General features: G+C 53.9%; 3 protein-coding genes and 3 pseudogenes across 3 annotated transcripts; 2 read left to right on the top strand and 4 right to left on the bottom strand.

The window, feature by feature from the left end:
• Positions 1-215: 215 nt before the first annotated feature.
• On the bottom strand, positions 216-2,192 carry SAPIO_CDS8212 (annotated as a pseudogene; the record flags this gene model as incomplete).
• A 1,527-nt stretch (positions 2,193-3,719) lies between these two features.
• Positions 3,720-5,129, top strand: SAPIO_CDS8211 (Uncharacterized protein; the record flags this gene model as incomplete). The annotated part of the gene is made up of 2 exons (XM_016789896.1): positions 3,720-3,889; positions 3,974-5,129. The coding sequence occupies 2 exons, from the start codon at positions 3,720-3,722 to the stop codon at positions 5,127-5,129; spliced, it is 1,326 nt and encodes a 441-aa protein (XP_016640159.1).
• A 284-nt stretch (positions 5,130-5,413) lies between these two features.
• SAPIO_CDS8210 (Neutral/alkaline non-lysosomal ceramidase) lies at positions 5,414-7,946 on the bottom strand (the record flags this gene model as incomplete). The annotated part of the gene is made up of 4 exons (XM_016789895.1): positions 5,414-6,019; positions 6,080-6,592; positions 6,745-7,284; positions 7,344-7,946. 4 exons carry the CDS (start codon positions 7,944-7,946, stop codon positions 5,414-5,416), a joined length of 2,262 nt encoding a protein of 753 aa, XP_016640158.1.
• Positions 7,947-10,493: 2,547 nt separating this feature from the next.
• SAPIO_CDS8209 lies at positions 10,494-10,787 on the bottom strand (annotated as a pseudogene; the record flags this gene model as incomplete).
• Positions 10,788-11,471: 684 nt separating this feature from the next.
• Positions 11,472-14,844, bottom strand: SAPIO_CDS8208 (putative ATP-dependent DNA helicase; the record flags this gene model as incomplete). The annotated part of the gene is made up of 2 exons (XM_016789894.1): positions 11,472-13,612; positions 13,701-14,844. The coding sequence occupies 2 exons, from the start codon at positions 14,842-14,844 to the stop codon at positions 11,472-11,474; spliced, it is 3,285 nt and encodes a 1,094-aa protein (XP_016640157.1).
• Positions 14,845-16,097: 1,253 nt separating this feature from the next.
• SAPIO_CDS8207 lies at positions 16,098-16,490 on the top strand (annotated as a pseudogene; the record flags this gene model as incomplete).
• Between the last annotated feature and the right edge of the window lie 910 nt (positions 16,491-17,400).

Raw genomic sequence — 17,400 nt, 5'->3', positions numbered from 1 at the left:
TTTGTATTCGTCAGGATAGAATCGCCTTGTGCATGCACTTGGAAGGGCTGTGGGCAGCAATGGCACCCCTTTGAGATGGAATAGAGTACAGAATGTGTACAAAGTTGTTAATAAATTGTCCTTACTTCATTTCCTATTCCGCCATGGTTCTGCCATGCGTCATTTCGTGATTTTGTGAATCATTTTAAGGAAGAGCAATATGTATCGCGTTAGTTTTAAGAGGCTTCCCCCTCGTCGTTTTCGTCCTCGTTGGTTACGTCTTCGTCCCCGGCCTCATATTGTGCATTTTGCTCAAGCTGCTCCCGTCGTTTACTCTCCCAGGCGGCCTCCAACTCCTCCTTCAACTTGCAGGTCAACTTCTCCAGGATCCACTCCCCCTCCGAAACCTCCTTCATCAACGGGCTATGATGCCCGACCCAGCTCCACCTATCTCCATCTTCTTCTTCTATTATTTCCTCTTCCTCCCTCACCCGCCCCTTCGAGCCAGGAGGGGGATGAATTCTGGGCACACTGTGCATCTCCGGTGAGGCTTCGTCCTCACCGATAAGGCTGAGATACTCGACCCACTCGGCAAAGGAGTAGCGTTTTCCCGGCTCGTTCTTAATGTCGTCCGAGACGGTGGAGATGGCGGATATGAGGCGGTAGTGGTAGTGGGCGGGATCGGCGGGCGGAATAGTCTGAGGCAGGCTAGAGGGTGTCGGCGGAGGTGATGGAGACGGCGATTCGCTCGAGCCGGGTGCTGCTTCCGGCGCCGTGGCCTCGTCTCCAATTTGGCCGAGGCAGTGGGGACATTTCTCGCCCTGGATATGCTCGCCGTGCTCGCCGTACTTTTTCCGAAAGATCGACAGCGGGCGGTGGTAGTCCTTCACGTGGCGGCTGCGATAGATGCTGAACTTGTCCTTCGAAAAGTGACCAAAGGAGATCAGGTACAGGATGTATTGGACGTCGAACTCGGAGCCGTGCTCACCCGGCAAAATGGTCTTCTTGCCCAACTCGAGCGTCGTGACGCGGATGATTTTGATCACGGTGTCGCTGGCGTTGGAGATAAGTATCGTCATGGTGGGGAGAGCCAAGAGGGCCCAGAAGACGAAAAAGGAGCGGCCACCGTTGGAGACGGGGGTGTGATCTCCGTAGCCGAGCGTCATGAGCGACACGAAGGTGAAGTAGAAGCCATCGAAGTAGGACCAGTTCTGGTAGGGTTCCTCGAACTTCTGGAAGATAACGGCGCCTACGAGCCAGAGGAGGAGCCAAGGACCCATGGAGAAGGCCAGCGAGATCCAGCGGCGTCGGCTGTGGGAGTCGTGGCGGATCATGCGCATGAGGTTGAATTCGGCTTCGCGGCGGGCGAATTCGGTTCTGCGAGCGTCCTGTTCCCAGATGGCCTGGCGGTGATGGCACACCTCAGTTTCGTCGGCGCCGGTCTGGGTGGCCTCGTCCTTGGTGGGAATCTTGGTAGTCGTAGAGGAAGCTTCGGGGGGAGTAGGAAGTGAGGCAGGATGAGGAGGGGTCTGGATGGGATGGAGGATGTCGTCCTGTCCGCGGGCCTTGAGACGGCGTAGGGCTTTCTGGCGGCGCTTTTCCATGACGCGGATGTCTACGCGGCGGCTTGCGCGTTCGAGGGCGAGGGTCATTATAGAGCTGATGACGAGACCGATGCTAATAATTCCGACGAAGGCGTATGGGATCAGCAGGGCCCTGGCAAGATTTGTACTCGGGACGAGGTCGCCGAAGCCGATGGTGAAGAGGGTGGTGTTGGCCCAGTAGACTCCCTCGAGGTAGGCCCAGTCCTCGATGTAGCAGAAGACGAGGGCGCCGAGGAGGAGGTAGATGAGGAAGATGATGGTCTGGAGCATGAGGGTGCGCTGGCTTGAGTTTAGTTGGAAGTCTTTGGGGTAGTGGCCCCTTTCGGCGCCGGTGACGGTGATGACCATGAGGGATGCGACGACGAAATAAAGGATGGCGGCCCAGACGCCGTACCAGAAGGCTTCAGACCAGACATAGTCTTTGAAGTCGGAGAGGAGGCCGCGGTAGGCTACGGCTATGATGATGGTGAGGAGTATGGAGGAGAGGTACCAGCCGACGATGATGATAGGCTGGGCTATAGAGAAGCGGACACGTCTAGTCATGTTGAGGAGGAGGAAGACGTTGGAGGTGATGGCGACGATTAGCTGGACGAGGTTGACTGCGAACATCCTGGTGACGGTGGAAAGAGAGTGTGCGTGAGCTTGTTCTGAGTTGTTCTGAGTTTTCGTCCTCAGTTGATAATAGAAGAGAGAGAGACCTACCATGATGGGTTGTCTAAGTAGATGCGATGCCGTGTGCGATCGAGACCTGGACGATATTGCCTCCACGGCTGGACCAGGGCACATATACTGAACGCCGACGCTACGGGCCCAAGAGTGCCGGCGATGAGAGGGAAGGCCGAGGAGGCATACCACCATCGGCTCGCGAGACTTTAAACATGTTTGTTAGCTCCGAGGGTCTTTTTTTTTTCCCTTTTTCTAGATCTTGCAACAAAATGGGGAGGTGGAGAGGGCGCGTCATATACTTTAGGTCCAATGCCGCATCATGGAAGATGTTGCGTCTTTGAGGGCCTGCAGGCTTCTCGCGTGGTGGAGAGTTGTTAGACTCGAGGTTACTCGCCGATTCGGCCATGGCTCAAAGTTGGTCGACCTCGTCTATCTCGAACGGAAGGAATCTCGACGTTCAATCGCGGACGCAGCGCAATCCCGTTGGATCATAAAATGGCCGGGATCTTGACGCTAAGTACCATGGTGACGCGAATGTTTCAAAGGACAGAGGGAGTTTTCGATGGTGCAACTATCGTGTATCTCAAAACATCATTTTATAATTCGCGACCAGAATACAAATGGAAAAAGACAGCTAGAATAATGTATCATAAGGATGGGATATGCCTCGATTTCGGCTAACAGCGTTGATAGAATCGTCGAGGGGGGGCAGTGGCGTATTATATGCTCAGTAGAACAGGTGGTTCTCAAGACGTTCGTGGCTGCGACTAGAGGGAAATGGTGGCTTTTTTAAGGTTTGGAGGCGGCTCTGGGGCTATTGAGATCGTAGGCGGACCTCCAGGAGGAATAGACCCTCGACGATGTGACTTGGCGACCCGTGATGTATGGAGAAAAAAAATACGAGGTGAAAGAAGGACGGGTCGTCTCATCGGATCAGGCGGCTCATGGACTCCCTTTCCAGGCAAGGGCTGATTAGGTGAGGGAAGCGAGGTTCAAGATGCTTGACCCTCGGACGGTTTTAAGGGGGCATTCAAATGAGGATTTAATTGGAATGCATCGCCATTCGGTGTAAGTGAAAGAAAAGAAGAATGAAACTTATTATTTCACGATGAGTGTAAGCGAAGATGTTGGTGGTCTTGGATTGAGGAAGGAGCTACCCGATCGGGGATATTTTGGCACTTTATTTTTAACTCCGAATTTCAACTTCATGATTTGGTGATGGGATGCATTGACCTTCATTCGACACGCTCATTTTCAGACCTCATCTTCAGCACAGAGACATTCTTAATCGGCGAGCTTCCGTGTTGCCGTCCACTCCTTCAAAAATATTTACCCCATCTTTTTTTTTTTCTTAAAAAGTAACTTATAGATTTGAAACGACGATGCCAGATCCCGTCTGAGCAGTAGATTATATCCATCAATCCATCACACCACCGTCTCGTTGCCGCTCCTCGTCACGCCTGCATCACCATGAGATGGCCTCCGTGTCTTTCCAAGCGCGCCATCATATTCCGAACTAGCCCAATCCAGCCATTCTGTGCCAGAAGAGACCAACCGGACCCCAGAAGATGGCACAGCACCGGATCTGACTTCCAGACTATCGAAACTCCCTGTGGTGCGTCCGGCTCCGTCTCCATCTCGTACGCCGCCACCATTCGCATTCTCATCCAATCTCCCTTGCTTTCACCCCTTCTCAACTAACACCGCGCCCGGTAACTCTATAGCCTCTACAACGTTGTCAACCAAAAGACATCAACGCCTCTCCTCATCTACCTACCTCCCTTCCCAACCCCACAACCTTCTCTCAACTTCCTCCCCCGTCTCCTTCACCCCTACCCCACCGCCGTCATCCACTACCGCTGGGCGTCATCGTCACACCCTCCTCCCCCAGACGGTGATGACTCCTCCCCTTTCACCTACCCCCTCCACTGGCCCAACCCCGTCCATGACGTAGCGTTCGGCTACGAATGGATAATCAAAAACCTCTCCCCCCCAGGTCTCTCCCGCCGTGACATCCTCGTCCTCTCCTCCCACCTCGGCGCCTCCCTCGCCACCTCCCTAGCCCTCACCGAATGCCATCCCCACCGGCCCTTCGCCGTCCGGGGTCTCGCGGCTTACAATGGCATCTACAACTGGACCATGTTCCTCCCGGACCATCGGGCGAATCGCACAAAACCGCGGTCCCGCGCCGCCGCCAGAGAGAAAGCCGAGTCCTTTGGCGCTGTTTCCGATCAGGGATGTTCGGTCCTCGCCGATCTAGCGGGGAAGATGCCCGGTCTGTTCGCCCGTCCGGATCGGCTGTTTGACGTATTCGCCAGCCCGGCCCTCATGTTCCAGACATCGGGCATGGACGTGCCGAAGTCCTTTACGAGGAGTACGGAGCTGGCCTCCCAGATCGACTGGCTCGCTTCGCTGCAGTCCTCACCCACATGTCTCACTAGTCCTGATAACAACCATAGAGAGAATTCTCCAGACGAGTTCAAACCCCCCAAGCCGCCGGCTCCCCCTCGCCGCGCAGCCCTCATATTCCCTCCTCGCACGTCAACGCTGAAAATCCCTGACACCACACTACTATACACACGACCCCCTGCGCCGCCGACGGGCGCGAAGCGCAAGTCACGGCGCACGAAACCCTGGGGGAACACGTTCGAGACGCAGGCCCTTGAGCTGGGCGGTCTCATGCGTCGTAGTGTTGAGAAGCTGGAGGTCAAGGAGAGGAGGGTGTGGGATGAGGACTTTGAGGATTGGGAGGGCATGGCGGAGAAGAGGGTTCGTCTGGTTGATGTTGGGCAGGGGGATGATGCCGCGGGGGGTCTTGGGGATGGAGGCTTGGTGGAGGATTTTGTCTCGCAGTGGTTGAGGCAGAAGTATGGCTACTGAGAAGGAAACGTCTTGGAATATTTTTGTTGATTTGTTTCAATAATGATGGTGGAAATACCCAGTTGTTCTCAAGGTTAAGAAGAAAAGAGTATCATTTAATTCCGTATTTACATTAGCATTTAAATATCATACTCGCCAAAGGCATTGCAGTGGCTATTATGGCCCTATCTCACGATCCAGCCCGGAGAGGAGCCCTCCTTGCTCCATGCCCAACTACGCCCAGAGTGCCTCTCTAGAAACATCAATATCCAAACCCTCTTCACCCTCAAAATTATTCATTACCCTCAAGTCAAAGTAAAGCTATTGCTCACCCCCTCAATCGACGAAACCGGCCCAAACAAACTCTTCGCATCCCCAAAATACCTAAACCGATACGTCCCCGGCACAACATCACCCCTCCCATCCTCCTTCGTATCCCACTCAAGCGTAACCTCGCTCGTACCAAAAAGCCAATCCTTCCTCTTCCACGAATACGTCAGGAACCAATCCGCATCACTCCTCACCCTCTTCCACTGCCCGTTATCCTCGCGCCTCTCTACCGCCGCGTACGTCGCCTCGAGCCGCAGGTTATTCCGCGGGTTGGCGCCGATGAAGACGGCCTTGGCGACGGATCCGCGCGGGTAGCTTGATGATGGCTGGGTGATGCATTGGCCGAAGGAGCGGCCGATGGGCGGGTTGTCTTGGACGACGTTGGTAATGAAGGAGAGGGACTTTTGGCGGTTGTCGGGGGGCGTGGGGCCGACGGGGGGTTGGCTGGAGGAGGAGGGGGAGAGATAGGGGGCTGCGGAGACGGTGAGGTTGATGTAGGCGTTGAGGGTGTGTCGACCGAAGAGGGTTGAGGCGCCTTCGTAGCGTTGGATGCCGTACTCTTCGGGGGTGGTGATGTAGTGCTGGGAAGAGGAGATCAGCTCATCAACTCAGATAGGAAAAAGAGGCCATCAAGAACTTACAGAATAGGTGTTCGCCGGTCCACCGATGACGACAACCGGTTCCTCCCCGATAATACTCTCAACCTCCGTACCGACCGCCTCCCTCCACCGCCGTCCGGCCATAGTCGAAACCTCACCCGAACTCACAATAATAACAAACTGACCCACCCTAAGCATCTGCACATCAACAATATTCGGCGACCAAGGATACGGCACATCCATCTCGCCAACATCAAACAAAATGGGCTTAGGCTCCTGACACGTCTTCTGCTGAGCCGACGGCGAGCGCAGCAGGCCCGAGATGACGGCCCAGACGGGGTTCGCGTCGGGGTCTCCCGAGTCGGCCTGGGTGAAGTCGAAGTGGCCCGGGCCGTCGGAGGTTCCAGCGGCGAAGGAGTAGCCGAGGGCGGCGGGACAGGTGGTGGCTTCTGTGCCGTCGAGGAGAGTGAATTTGGAAAATGCCATGTTGTGGTAGAAGTGGAAGAATTTGACGGTTGAGCCCGTTACGGGGACAGCGTGGGATTCGAGGTTGCCCTACAAGAGAAGGGTTAGCAACTCTGCGTCTTGTTCTTCTCGTCGTTTTTCCGTCGTTCTTGTCAACCAACCCCCCCCCCCCCCCCCCCCCCCCCCCCCCCGGTCTTTCACCCTCTCTTCTCAAATCAAAGGCCATGTTGTCGGGAACTCACCAAGATCGACAAGGCACCGGCAAACTGCCTCCTCCCAATCTCAAAACAACTCGACGTCCCAAAATCCACCTTCTCAAACGCCGGCCCCCTCCCATGACAACTCTGCACCTTCCCATCCGCACACGTACTATCCTGCAAATTACACATCTGCCCGCTCCCATCGTCGCAATAAGCATCCAGCACATTCGGCGACGTATCCCCAACGTTCGCCTGACTGAACCCAGCCACGAAGTTCTCGGCCACCACACCATCGCCTCCACGGAGGGTCATCTCGCGCTCGAACAGCCACGCTGCGACGCCCTTGTTGTCGCCGGCCACGAGGGTGTTGTTCTGCAGGAGGGAGGTGCCGTGGACGGCGTACCAGGTGAGCACGCCGGTGGTCTTGAGGTCGGAGGCGCGGCGGAAGCGCAGGAGGGTCATGGTGGTGTCGGTTTCGGCGGAGTAGCGGGCGCGTTCGGAGGCGGGGTTGGCGAGGTAGGACCAGCGGCTGCGGTTGATGGCGCCGTCTGAGATTTCGGTGGTGCCAATGTCGAGGTAGCCCTGGGAAAAGGTCAGTTTTCTCTCTTTCTCTCTACTTTTCAAGGCGAACAACTTCTTACCTCCGTAAGAGAATCGTGAGCTCTCTTGATCGAGAGAACAGCGCCATCAACGATTGCCTGATACCCCTGCCTATCAAATCCCAAGCTCGTAATCTGCGGCAGCAAATAATTCCACCACCCACCGGGCCCCGAATGACTGTGGGTTCCAGTAACCGCGATGTTCCTCCCCGTGTAATACTTTGCATAATCCCCGCCCAGAGCCTTGACGCCCTCGATAATGCCGTTCCGCACGGCCGTGTCCCCCGCCGCCGTGTCGATGACGAGGTACACGAAGCGATCGGCGGGCGAAGAGACGTCACCGACAATGAAAGCGCGGCTGTAGAGCCTCTGGCGCAGACCTGAGCCGACTTGCTCGGAGTCGGCGTATCCGGCGAAGTTGATCTCTACGACGGGGCCGGTGATGTCGCCTTTGCCGAGGCCGATAAGGTACTTGTCGCCGGTGGGGGCCGCCCGGGGGTTCTTCGTCGAGTGGTCGGATGAAGCACCGGGGGAAACGGGGGAGGCCAGGGAGAGGGCGGCAAGGAGACTGAGAAGAAGGAGGGTGGTGAGGGAGAAGACGGTGAGTCGTTGGGGACGAACCCCGTCGTGTAAGTCGAGGGCCATTCTCGACACACTCTCTGTCTATGTCTACCAATCTAGATCGAAAGGAGAAAGCCGGACAGGCAGTAGAAGCTGTCGAATAAAATCAAAAGAGAAAAAAAAATAAGAAGAAAATCCGAAATGCCCCTTTCGTTTTATACGCAGCGCCCGCGATGTACACACGTAATTCCCAGACACCTCCCTATTCCCATCCGAAGAAGCAACGAAGAGGAAGAAGAGAGCTGGACGGATGCAACATCAGGGTCTCGTGCCCAGGTCTCAATCCAACCTCACGTAGCTTTTCCAGCAACCTAATTCTATATGTCCCTCCCTTCTATATAAGAGATAGGATGCAAGAACGGGCTTTGTTTCTCTTTCGGATATCTTGGCCAGCTGGGAATAAATACGCCGAGGTTGGCGACGCGCAAGAGAGGGAGGGTCAAGTAGGTCAGGCCGGGCGGGGCAACCAAAAGAGGATATCGATAGCGTATAGTGTAGACTACACGACTAATAATATCCTTCGCGTTCTTGCTTTTAGCGGGCAAGGCAAGGCGCGAAGTGACGCTGGTGGCAGCAAAGAGAGACAGAATGGGGGAGGTGGAGATGCAAGACGGTGAGGATCCTCTGTGGATGCATCGGCAAGACGTCACGGACTGGGGGATCTACGGACTAGTTCTACATTGCACGGCTACGCGGATGTGAATAGGGTAGGATATGTTTATGTATTCTTCTTCTTTGGGCCGTTACTTCGTATGGATGCGACTGGGGAGGGAGAAGAAGTGGACGGCGTGATTCGGGAGGGTGAGAGTGGCCATCTGAGCTGAGAGTTGTCCATCTTGGGGCGATGAGCAGCGCAGGACCTCTCGATCTCGACGCAAAATCATCCATCTAATTACAGGGGGACGCTATACACAACAAGGATTTGAGAGCTAAGCCCAGGATCAAGGTGAAAAGCCGCCAAGTGAGCATCGTAAAAGTGCGATTGGCTCCCCCGGCATGTTCGGCTCCCGGATAAGAACTGACACTCGACTGCGCTAGGAACAGCTGAACTAAAAAAGCTCCGCCCGCCCCTCTTATTCTCTCTTTCGCCGTTGATGGAAATGAAGATCATCACTTGGCTCGACGATTGGACTCGGGCCATTAGTTAGGCTTTCGCTAGTGTAGTTGCAGTGCGGGTAGTGTGTTAATGCCGTATTATAGCAGGGGCACGAAATGGTGCTGCAAGAAGCAAATTGATCTTGATCATTCTGCGGTCGAATAAGACCGGGTTGGCGTCATACGTTGCAAGATGAGAGACAGAGAGCGTTCGCCAGGAACATTTCGAGCGTGCTCTACCCGTCCATCCATCCATCCATTCATCCACACATCCACACTTAGTCGCATCCCCACAGCTTCTAGCTCCCCGTCCTCGTGGCCTTCCCACTTGGTCAACGCATTGGGAGGGAGAGGGAGCCATCTGAGCCATCTCCTCGTTCCTCTGCCTCTTCTCGGCTTCGCGATTGCTGATCGTCAAGGCGACGCGCATCTACTAGTGCCCTTGAAGTTTATCTACACTAGAATAGTTCATTCTTTTTTCCCACTTGGAAAGTTCAAAAGTGGTCGCTGTCACCACCACTTCATTGCCGATGCGACCCTCCACTTTCAGGCAGAAAAAAAAGAGCGTGTCCAAGTGTCCTGTCAAAGAGTTGCCCCGGATTTCGAGCCTAGGCGAGACCCGATGCTACTGCATGACGGTTCGGCAGCTGTGCTGAGCTGTGCTGGGGTTGCATTGAGAGGAGGGGGTGATTGAAGAAAACAGAATGACAGGGAAAATAATCGTGTGTAAAAAACCTCTTGAAAATAAAATCATAGGTTGAACATGAAATTAAATAAATACATGTCTCGCGATGCGCCCGGGATTCTTGACATACGAAGCAACATTGAAGCCTCCTTTGGTATCTCGGTCAGGATGATGAAAAAAAAAAAAAAAAAGGAAGGAGATACGGAGATACGGAGGAGAAGCAACTGATCTATCGCCAAACAATAGTCGATGATAGTATTGTTGCACTCGCGCATGCTAGAGTGTCAGTCGACCTCCATCCCTCAAAAGGCTCCCACATACTTCGTAGTCACACACATACTTCGTACACACTCGCACCCTCCGTCCTCTGTTCGGTCCGCTGCCCCTTTTCGTTCTTGGCTTCCCTTCCCTGCTGAGCTCCCATCTCATAGACTTGATTGGGCCTCCTGTTGTCACCCCCGAGATGTCCGTCATTTCACTCCGTCATGCCCCGGACGTGACACAGCGAGCACATTGGACAGCGAGGGAAATTGAAAGAATTGAGAGAGTGACCGGAAAACGGACATGGAAAGCGGCGATGGACAGAGTTGAGATTGAATCCTCTATAGTTAACCCATTTTGAGAGAGAGTAGACCAGTTCCGTTGTCCTTTGAATAACAAGATTCCCCCATTCCCCTCCCCTTGACCAGGCTTCAAAATACATTGAACAATCCTACCAAATCATTCCCATCCCCAATTCCCATCCCCGTCCTGGCCAAGAATCCCCAAGTTCTCAATTTCCCATCACTCACTCACTCCTTCTTATCCCACCCCAGAATCTTAGGTCCAAACTCGTACCAGGCAAGTCCCTCGATCCCGCAGAGGACGAGGAGCCCAGCACCGAGGTATATCCTGCCCCTCGGGGTCGAAGCGATGTTCCTGATGCTAAACGCCGGCAGCTCCGGGTTAGCGTTCGTGGTCTTTTTTCCGTCCTGGGTGAGCCGGCGCGTCGTCGTGGAGAAGTAAGACGACGAAGAGGGAGACATGAGTCGTTGGCGGGGGAGGTGCGAGAGGCGCATGGTTTGTCGGATGATGGCAGAAGACATGGTGATTTGGTTTTTTTGATTTAATTTGATTTATTCTTTTTTTGTTTGATTTGATGTTTATGTTGGATTGGTTTGTGATGTGTGTGATATTTGATGAAAAGGTGCTTGTGGTGGTGATCTCGAATGCTCAATGAGTTGATGATGTCCTCAAAATCTCATCCCAAACACCGCCGCGACACCCACGATTTAAATACAAAAAATTCTCCCCTCGCACTCCCTCGTATTATCACATCCCATTGCAATTGATCTCATCCCAATGACTCCTCAAACAACAATAACGTCCAAGCATTCCTGCCTTTCCCGACGGCGATAATGGCCCGGTGTCATCGCCCTCGTCCCCCCTTCTGAACCATAACAGCCCGCGTCATTTGCGGACCCCAGCCTTACCAACAAGCATAACAGACTCGTATTATCGTGGGGCTCCAACGCCTGTTTTGGGTTATTTGGGTAATTTTAGGTGGGGATGAGCCTGTTCAGCGTTGCTGGAAATGGTGAAACCAGGTCATTTGTTCACTGCCGCGGTACCTCGATACCTTCAACTTCCTAATCCGGAAATAAGCAGTGATGCTTGAACAAGTCAACCGTGAATCTTAACATCGAGACCTTCATTAAAGCCCCGAGAAAGAAGAAAAAGCCGTAGTCTATTACAATTACCCACCCAAAAACACGCCCTATAACACCTCACTAAAAACGCCGAACGTTCTTCCCTTGACCCCTTGCCAAATTCCCATTCCTATCCACAGTCAATGGCTTAAACGGTTTCGTCAACTTCTCCATAGGCTTCAAACCCTCTTGCCTCCCCAGAGCCGAAACAACGCCCACCCCATACTTGTTGTTAATTCTGGGCGCCAACGGAGCCAGTTCTCCCGCCCCAATGCGTCCAAACTTGGCGGCCGTCGTCGCGTTCCCCATCGTCGTCGCGTGGAAACTCACGGGCCGCCGCACGCCGTGTCCCGTTATCACCCGGTTCTGAAACGTATCCTTAGCCGCCTCCAGCGCGGCTCTAACGGGCGGCCTTTCTGACGGTTCGGGACGCGGCGGTGAGCTTGAGAAGCCGGGGTATTTCGTCGTCGTCTTCTTTTTCTGCTCAGTGGTTTTCCTGACTTCGACAATCTCCACGTCAGGGTCGTCGTCGTCGTCGTCGTCTTTAATAGTGATTATAGGTGGCAGTGATGTTTCCACAAGCGACCTGCGCGCTTGCACACGCCTCTTCACGTCCTGCAGTCCGCGTTTCGTCAACTCCCTAATCGTATTTTCCGACAGCGGCTGGTTGAACGAGTTCTCCACCTGTCCCGGATGAACGATTCTTTTCCGCGGCACGCCCCGTAAGAAATCATCGTCATCCCAAGCGTCGTCCGGCGGCCGCTTCAACGTCACGGGCCTATTTACAGTAGACGGATAGGTAGTGGCGGTATTGTTCGGCCGACAAAAGCTGGAGAGAGTGGGCTGGTTCGCCGGCCTCTTGGTTGATGCGGCCTGATGGCGTCCCTGCTGCTGTTGACCGCGCCCCGCTCCCTTTGGCCCGCTGCCGGCGCCGACGGATGCTAGAGCGGTATGGTGTGCTCCCGCCGTCGTAAACCCCGGCAACGCTGCTGCCATGGTAAACTGGGAAGACTTCTCCATCGTTGTCGTGTAATCCTTCTGCCACGCGGACGTATACCCCTTGGTGTCCCACGCGGATCCGTTCCTTGGTGGGTTGGTGGGGTTAAAGGGGTCCGACCACGACTGCCGCTTCCGCGCGTAGCCGCCGCCTGGAATTTCCCTGGAGACGTGCCCCGCTGGCCGATCGTAGCCAGCCGGGAACTCGGGTTGCCGATCATCCTCGATGGCGAACATTTCCGGTAGCTTTTTGAACGTGTCCGCCATGGACGGTGCCTTCCTTCCCAGTATCTTAGCCATCGCCTCGACCACCTTATCGTCGAACGACGGCCCAAACGTGGAAAAGTACTTCATGATGTCGTCCGGAAGGAACAGGGACCTGCTGACCCTTTCTCTTTCCCAGGAGTTCGTGTGCCACGGCACGCTGAGATAGAGCAACGCCTGCGCCCTCGTCATCGCCACGTACAGCAACCTCCGCTCCTCAGCCGAGTCTTCCGACCTTGAATGCGGCAGTGACCCTGTATACACGGCGGGCACGAAAACCACCGGCCACTCCAGGCCCTTGGCAGCGTGAATCGTCGATATGGTCACCACGGGCCTGTTCTCCCCCTCCTCTCCAGACTTGTCGTTCGTCTGCGCATCCGTCGCTAGCGCCACATTTGTGAGGAATTTACCCAGTACATCGGTATCCGTCGACGGCTGCTCCACGCCTTCGACCTGCGGAAGCTCGCCTTCGCCGCCAAGGTCGCGCGCAAAATCGCCCGCCAAAGTCAGAAATTCGTCCACGTTAGCGAGTCTCGACTCGTGCTCGTGCTCCAGCGGGTACGTATCCGTCAAGTACTGCCTGAAGTCGAGCTGTGTTATCAGCTCTTCGATAAGCTGAACAAGGCCGATGCTGGGTTCGCCGTCGGCGTTTCTACGCTCTAGGCGGTGTCGCAGGCCGCAGATGATTCGGATCAGGCTGCCACTTAAGTTCTTCTCGGCGGTTTTTGTGAATTTAGTCTTGAGCTTTCGCTGGCCGCGGCAGTGACTTAGTACAATGTACCAAAGACTTAGTTTTGATGTCTCGGCCTCCTCTAGAAGGTTTTTAAGAGTTGCTTCGCCGATGCCACGTTTTGGCTTGTTGAGGATACGGATAAGCGCATCGTTGTTGTCGGGCTGGTAGATGACGCGGAGGTAGTCAAGGAGGAACTTGACCTCTATTCTGTCATAGAATTTGAGACCACCTAGTAGGCGCAGCTGTGTTAGCTGTAGTCTAGATGAGGGCGGGTGCGGGTGCCGTCATAATGAGATTGGATGTTGCTTAGTACTTACCAACCATTTTGTACGGGATACCTTCTTTACCCAACGCCGATTCAATGTGCCGCGAAAGCGAGGCCGACCGCAAAAGAATAGCAATATCGTCATAATTCAACATCCGTCCAGTCATAAGAATAACTCTCTTAACCTCCCCCACAACCCACTCTCCCTCCGTTTGAGACGAGTAAAGCGTACGCAACACCGGCAAGGTCCCTTTATGATGCGTGGGTTTCAAAATTTTCTGATAGCGAGTCTCATCCTGCTGTATGACCTTCAAAGACGCATCCAGAATCAGCTGCGACGAGCGATAATTCTCCTCCAGCGAAATCTCGTCCGTCCGAGGGAACTCGTCTAGCAGTCGGTGGAGGTTTCTAATCTCCGCCGATCGCCAGCCGTAGATGCTCTGATCGGGATCTCCCACGACCGTGATTCTATTCTTCGCGCTCGCGAAGAGTTTCATGAGCTCGTACTGGATCCCGTTCGTGTCTTGGTACTCGTCAATCAAGACGGCTTCCACATTCTTCACGCATGATGGGAACCGCCTGAGGAGCTCTACACCCTTGACGAGCAAATCGTCGTAGTCGAGAAGATTGTGCCTCTCCAGATGGTCCTTGTATTCGGCAAACACCTTGAGGTGTTCCGGACTGTCAGGTTTCTTCTTCTCGCCCGGGTTGGCAGGCTCATCCCAAGGGCCCCTGACCTTCCTCTTGCTAATCCACTCCTTCACGCCGTGGGGATCAAGCGGAATGCGCAACCTCTCGCATATCCGCTTGATAATAGCTCTCGAGTCGCCGTCATCGGTAATGACAAACTTCTTGCTTAACCCAATCTTTTCTCCGTAAACGGCCAGGTATCGCCTCGCTATGCTGTGAAACGTCCCTAGCACAATCTTCCTCGCCGCTTCTTCACCTAGCGCCTTGCTTATGCGCTCCTTCATCTCCCGCGACGCCTTCACCGTAAAGGTGGCGACGACGATGTTCCATGGTTGATAGCCGAAATGGTTGATGAGCCAGACTACACGCGTCGTGAGGGTGTGGGTCTTGCCGCTTCCGGGACCGGCGAGGATGGCGACTGTGTCGGCTTTGGAGGTGACTGCTCTTCTTTGGGCGGCATTGAGGGTTTTGAGCAGAGGGTGATTCAGGCCCGACGCGTCGGCCATAACGCGTAGTGATTGAGGGAGGATGCTACCGGGAATGAGCGTGATGAGGTCATGAGAAACAGCACACGACTCACTCGGAAATGGGAAGTGAAAGGAAGCAATTCCAATTTCTCTCGGGAATGAGGAAAATATATAAAGCACCGCGGCACTTGTGTATTCTATCGAGGCAATGTTGGGTGAATGAAGCTCGGAGAGCTTGAGACGCGATCCAATCACGCCGAAGCTGCAATTACTGGCGTTGCCAGCTGCGGCTAGGAGCTTTTTCCACTTGCCAATTACCAGCGGGGCCAACCATTTTTACAATTGTTAGCGCTCCTCTCCCTCATCCTTCAGAGGCTACACAGGTACATTGCCGCATTTTCGTCACCCCGAGTTCAAAGACGATCCGACGAAAACGTAAAAATCCATTATGGCTCTTCCAGAAGGCGTCAATTCCTGTTAGTTAGACTGAAGCGCTGACGAAAAGAAGTCATATAGTACATATAGCATAACCTTCGTCATGAATAGCGGAATTTTCAAAGTGCAGGCTCGCCAGGCAGATCTGAAGCCGTCTAAATAAGACGTTCCAAGAGATGTTGCGAGATACTATTATAAATGCAGACAGGTACTTCGTATGCATGTTTATATTGCCTTTTTCTGAGAGAGTGGGAATGGGCTAGAGTTGAGGACAAAAGATTAGAACAGGCCGAAAATGTATATATAATATTTCTTCTCTCAGGTCAGTCACTAATGGTGAAACAAATGTAGACAAAGCCGCTGCGGCCAAAGCTTCAATCTCCCAAACGTCCCTCCGCCTCGTTTCTTGAAGACGACGTCAACCCAGCCAACTCTGGTCTTCGTCCCCAAAGCTATCGACACTTCTGCTTCCCAATTGGCTTGATTCAGTAGACGGAGAGAATCATCGCAGGTCCGATAGCTATCTTCACCGTTCAAACGGCGGCTCCATCTTGAGAAAGCTCACAAGGTCGGCGCCGATGGCCTACTGGGATGGCGACGGGGTTTTGGTGCCATCGATGCCGAATTCGTACGCCGGATCGTCCGCGCCGTCAGATCTCACTGGCGACCCACCGAGCGTGAAATGGCCAGCACCCCAGTCCCTAACCTCCTCTACGGATACGATCGCCTAAACGCGTTTACAGCTGCTCAGCAAACTCAATTGATCTCCATTGGGACTGAGATGGTTGCGAGCAATGACTCCCCCTGGCTTGCTATATCCTTTCCTTGCCGTCCAGTTCAAAGGCGACGATGATAAGATGTTGGCGGCGACGAACCAATGCCTTGGAGGGTCTGTGTCTAGTGTTAAAGTGGCTGAACACCTCAACCGCGAGCTGGAGCGATGCACGAGCGGCGACGTTCGACCGGTGAGTAGTGCTGCATTTAGCATCGCCATGAACGGCTCAGAGGCACGGCTCTACATCTCGTCGAAACATAATGAGCTGGATTACTACATGGCCTATGTCAGGGGTTTCTTACTTCAGAATCCCGAGCACTTTATCGAATTCCGCAAGCACGTACGGAACATCATCGACTGGGGGGAGGGCAGGCGGTTGAAAGAGATTCAGGATTCCCTGGATAGCCCTCTGGATGAGAGCAGGGAGAGAGTTGATGTCGACGGAACTGTCGCTTGGGCAGAGCAGGAAGGGTAGCAGTCACCATCAGTGGAGTAAGCAAGGCGGAACCCATTGTCAGGAACACGCATGCACGCCCGCCAATCTCAGTAAAGCATCCAATTTTTTTGTATGAAAAACGGAGAAATTCAAATTGCATGTCATTCAATTGTTCAATTGTTGTTGGAAAGTGTATGGCTAAGCAGGTCGTTCGTGAAGCCAACTAAAGCCAAACGTGGGACTGGTCCCTGCAATTGATGAAGCTGGATCCAGATGCGCCTCTCGTACTCATCAATGATGGAACGAATGGACCTGGTGCCATCGAATCAGTTAGCCTGACTATGATACCGAAGATTGTATCCCATCGAACCTGCAGGGTAATATTCCTGAAACTGTCCTTCCGCGGCGGCAGCCTGGTCTCGGTTCTCCCCTTCTGGATGCACTTCTTCGATCTCGACAATCGGCAACACCCATCACCACATCAACCCCGATGTGCTCTCCCCCTCCGGTGACATCCTTTCGCAATCATGTTCTCTCTTCAAAGTAAATTATCCCATCACTTGCGCACTTACTTGTGTGGTCTAACCCGAGACCACCCTCTGCTCTGCATCCGAAGCGCTGGCCACGATCCGCGACTCGACGCATCTACACGGCCAAGCACGCTCAACCCACAATCTCACACCACTCACACCGCGGTAATACCCTCCCTCAGGGTGTGACGGGTGTGTTGGTCGGTCCTGTCCTTGGTCCTGCTGTGTTCCCAAAGTTGTTTTCTAGCCCTTAGCCTGGCGTCGAGGTTTGCAATCTTAATTTAAAAATAGCATGTAGCCTACCCTCCAACCTTTCACCCATGCAATGTCGTTGCGCAGGGAAGCATCTGCGGGGGAGGGGAAACATGAATTAACCGAGACAGCAGTCCCCGAGAAAATCACCCCTGCGTAATTGTGAT

The sequence above is a fragment of the Scedosporium apiospermum genome (assembly GCF_000732125.1).
Source record: "Scedosporium apiospermum strain IHEM 14462 chromosome Unknown SEQ_SAPIO_0121, whole genome shotgun sequence".
Taxonomy (NCBI): domain Eukaryota; kingdom Fungi; phylum Ascomycota; class Sordariomycetes; order Microascales; family Microascaceae; genus Scedosporium; species Scedosporium apiospermum.
Note: the sequence above shows the minus strand (reverse complement) of the source record. Positions and strands in the feature narration are given on the sequence as shown.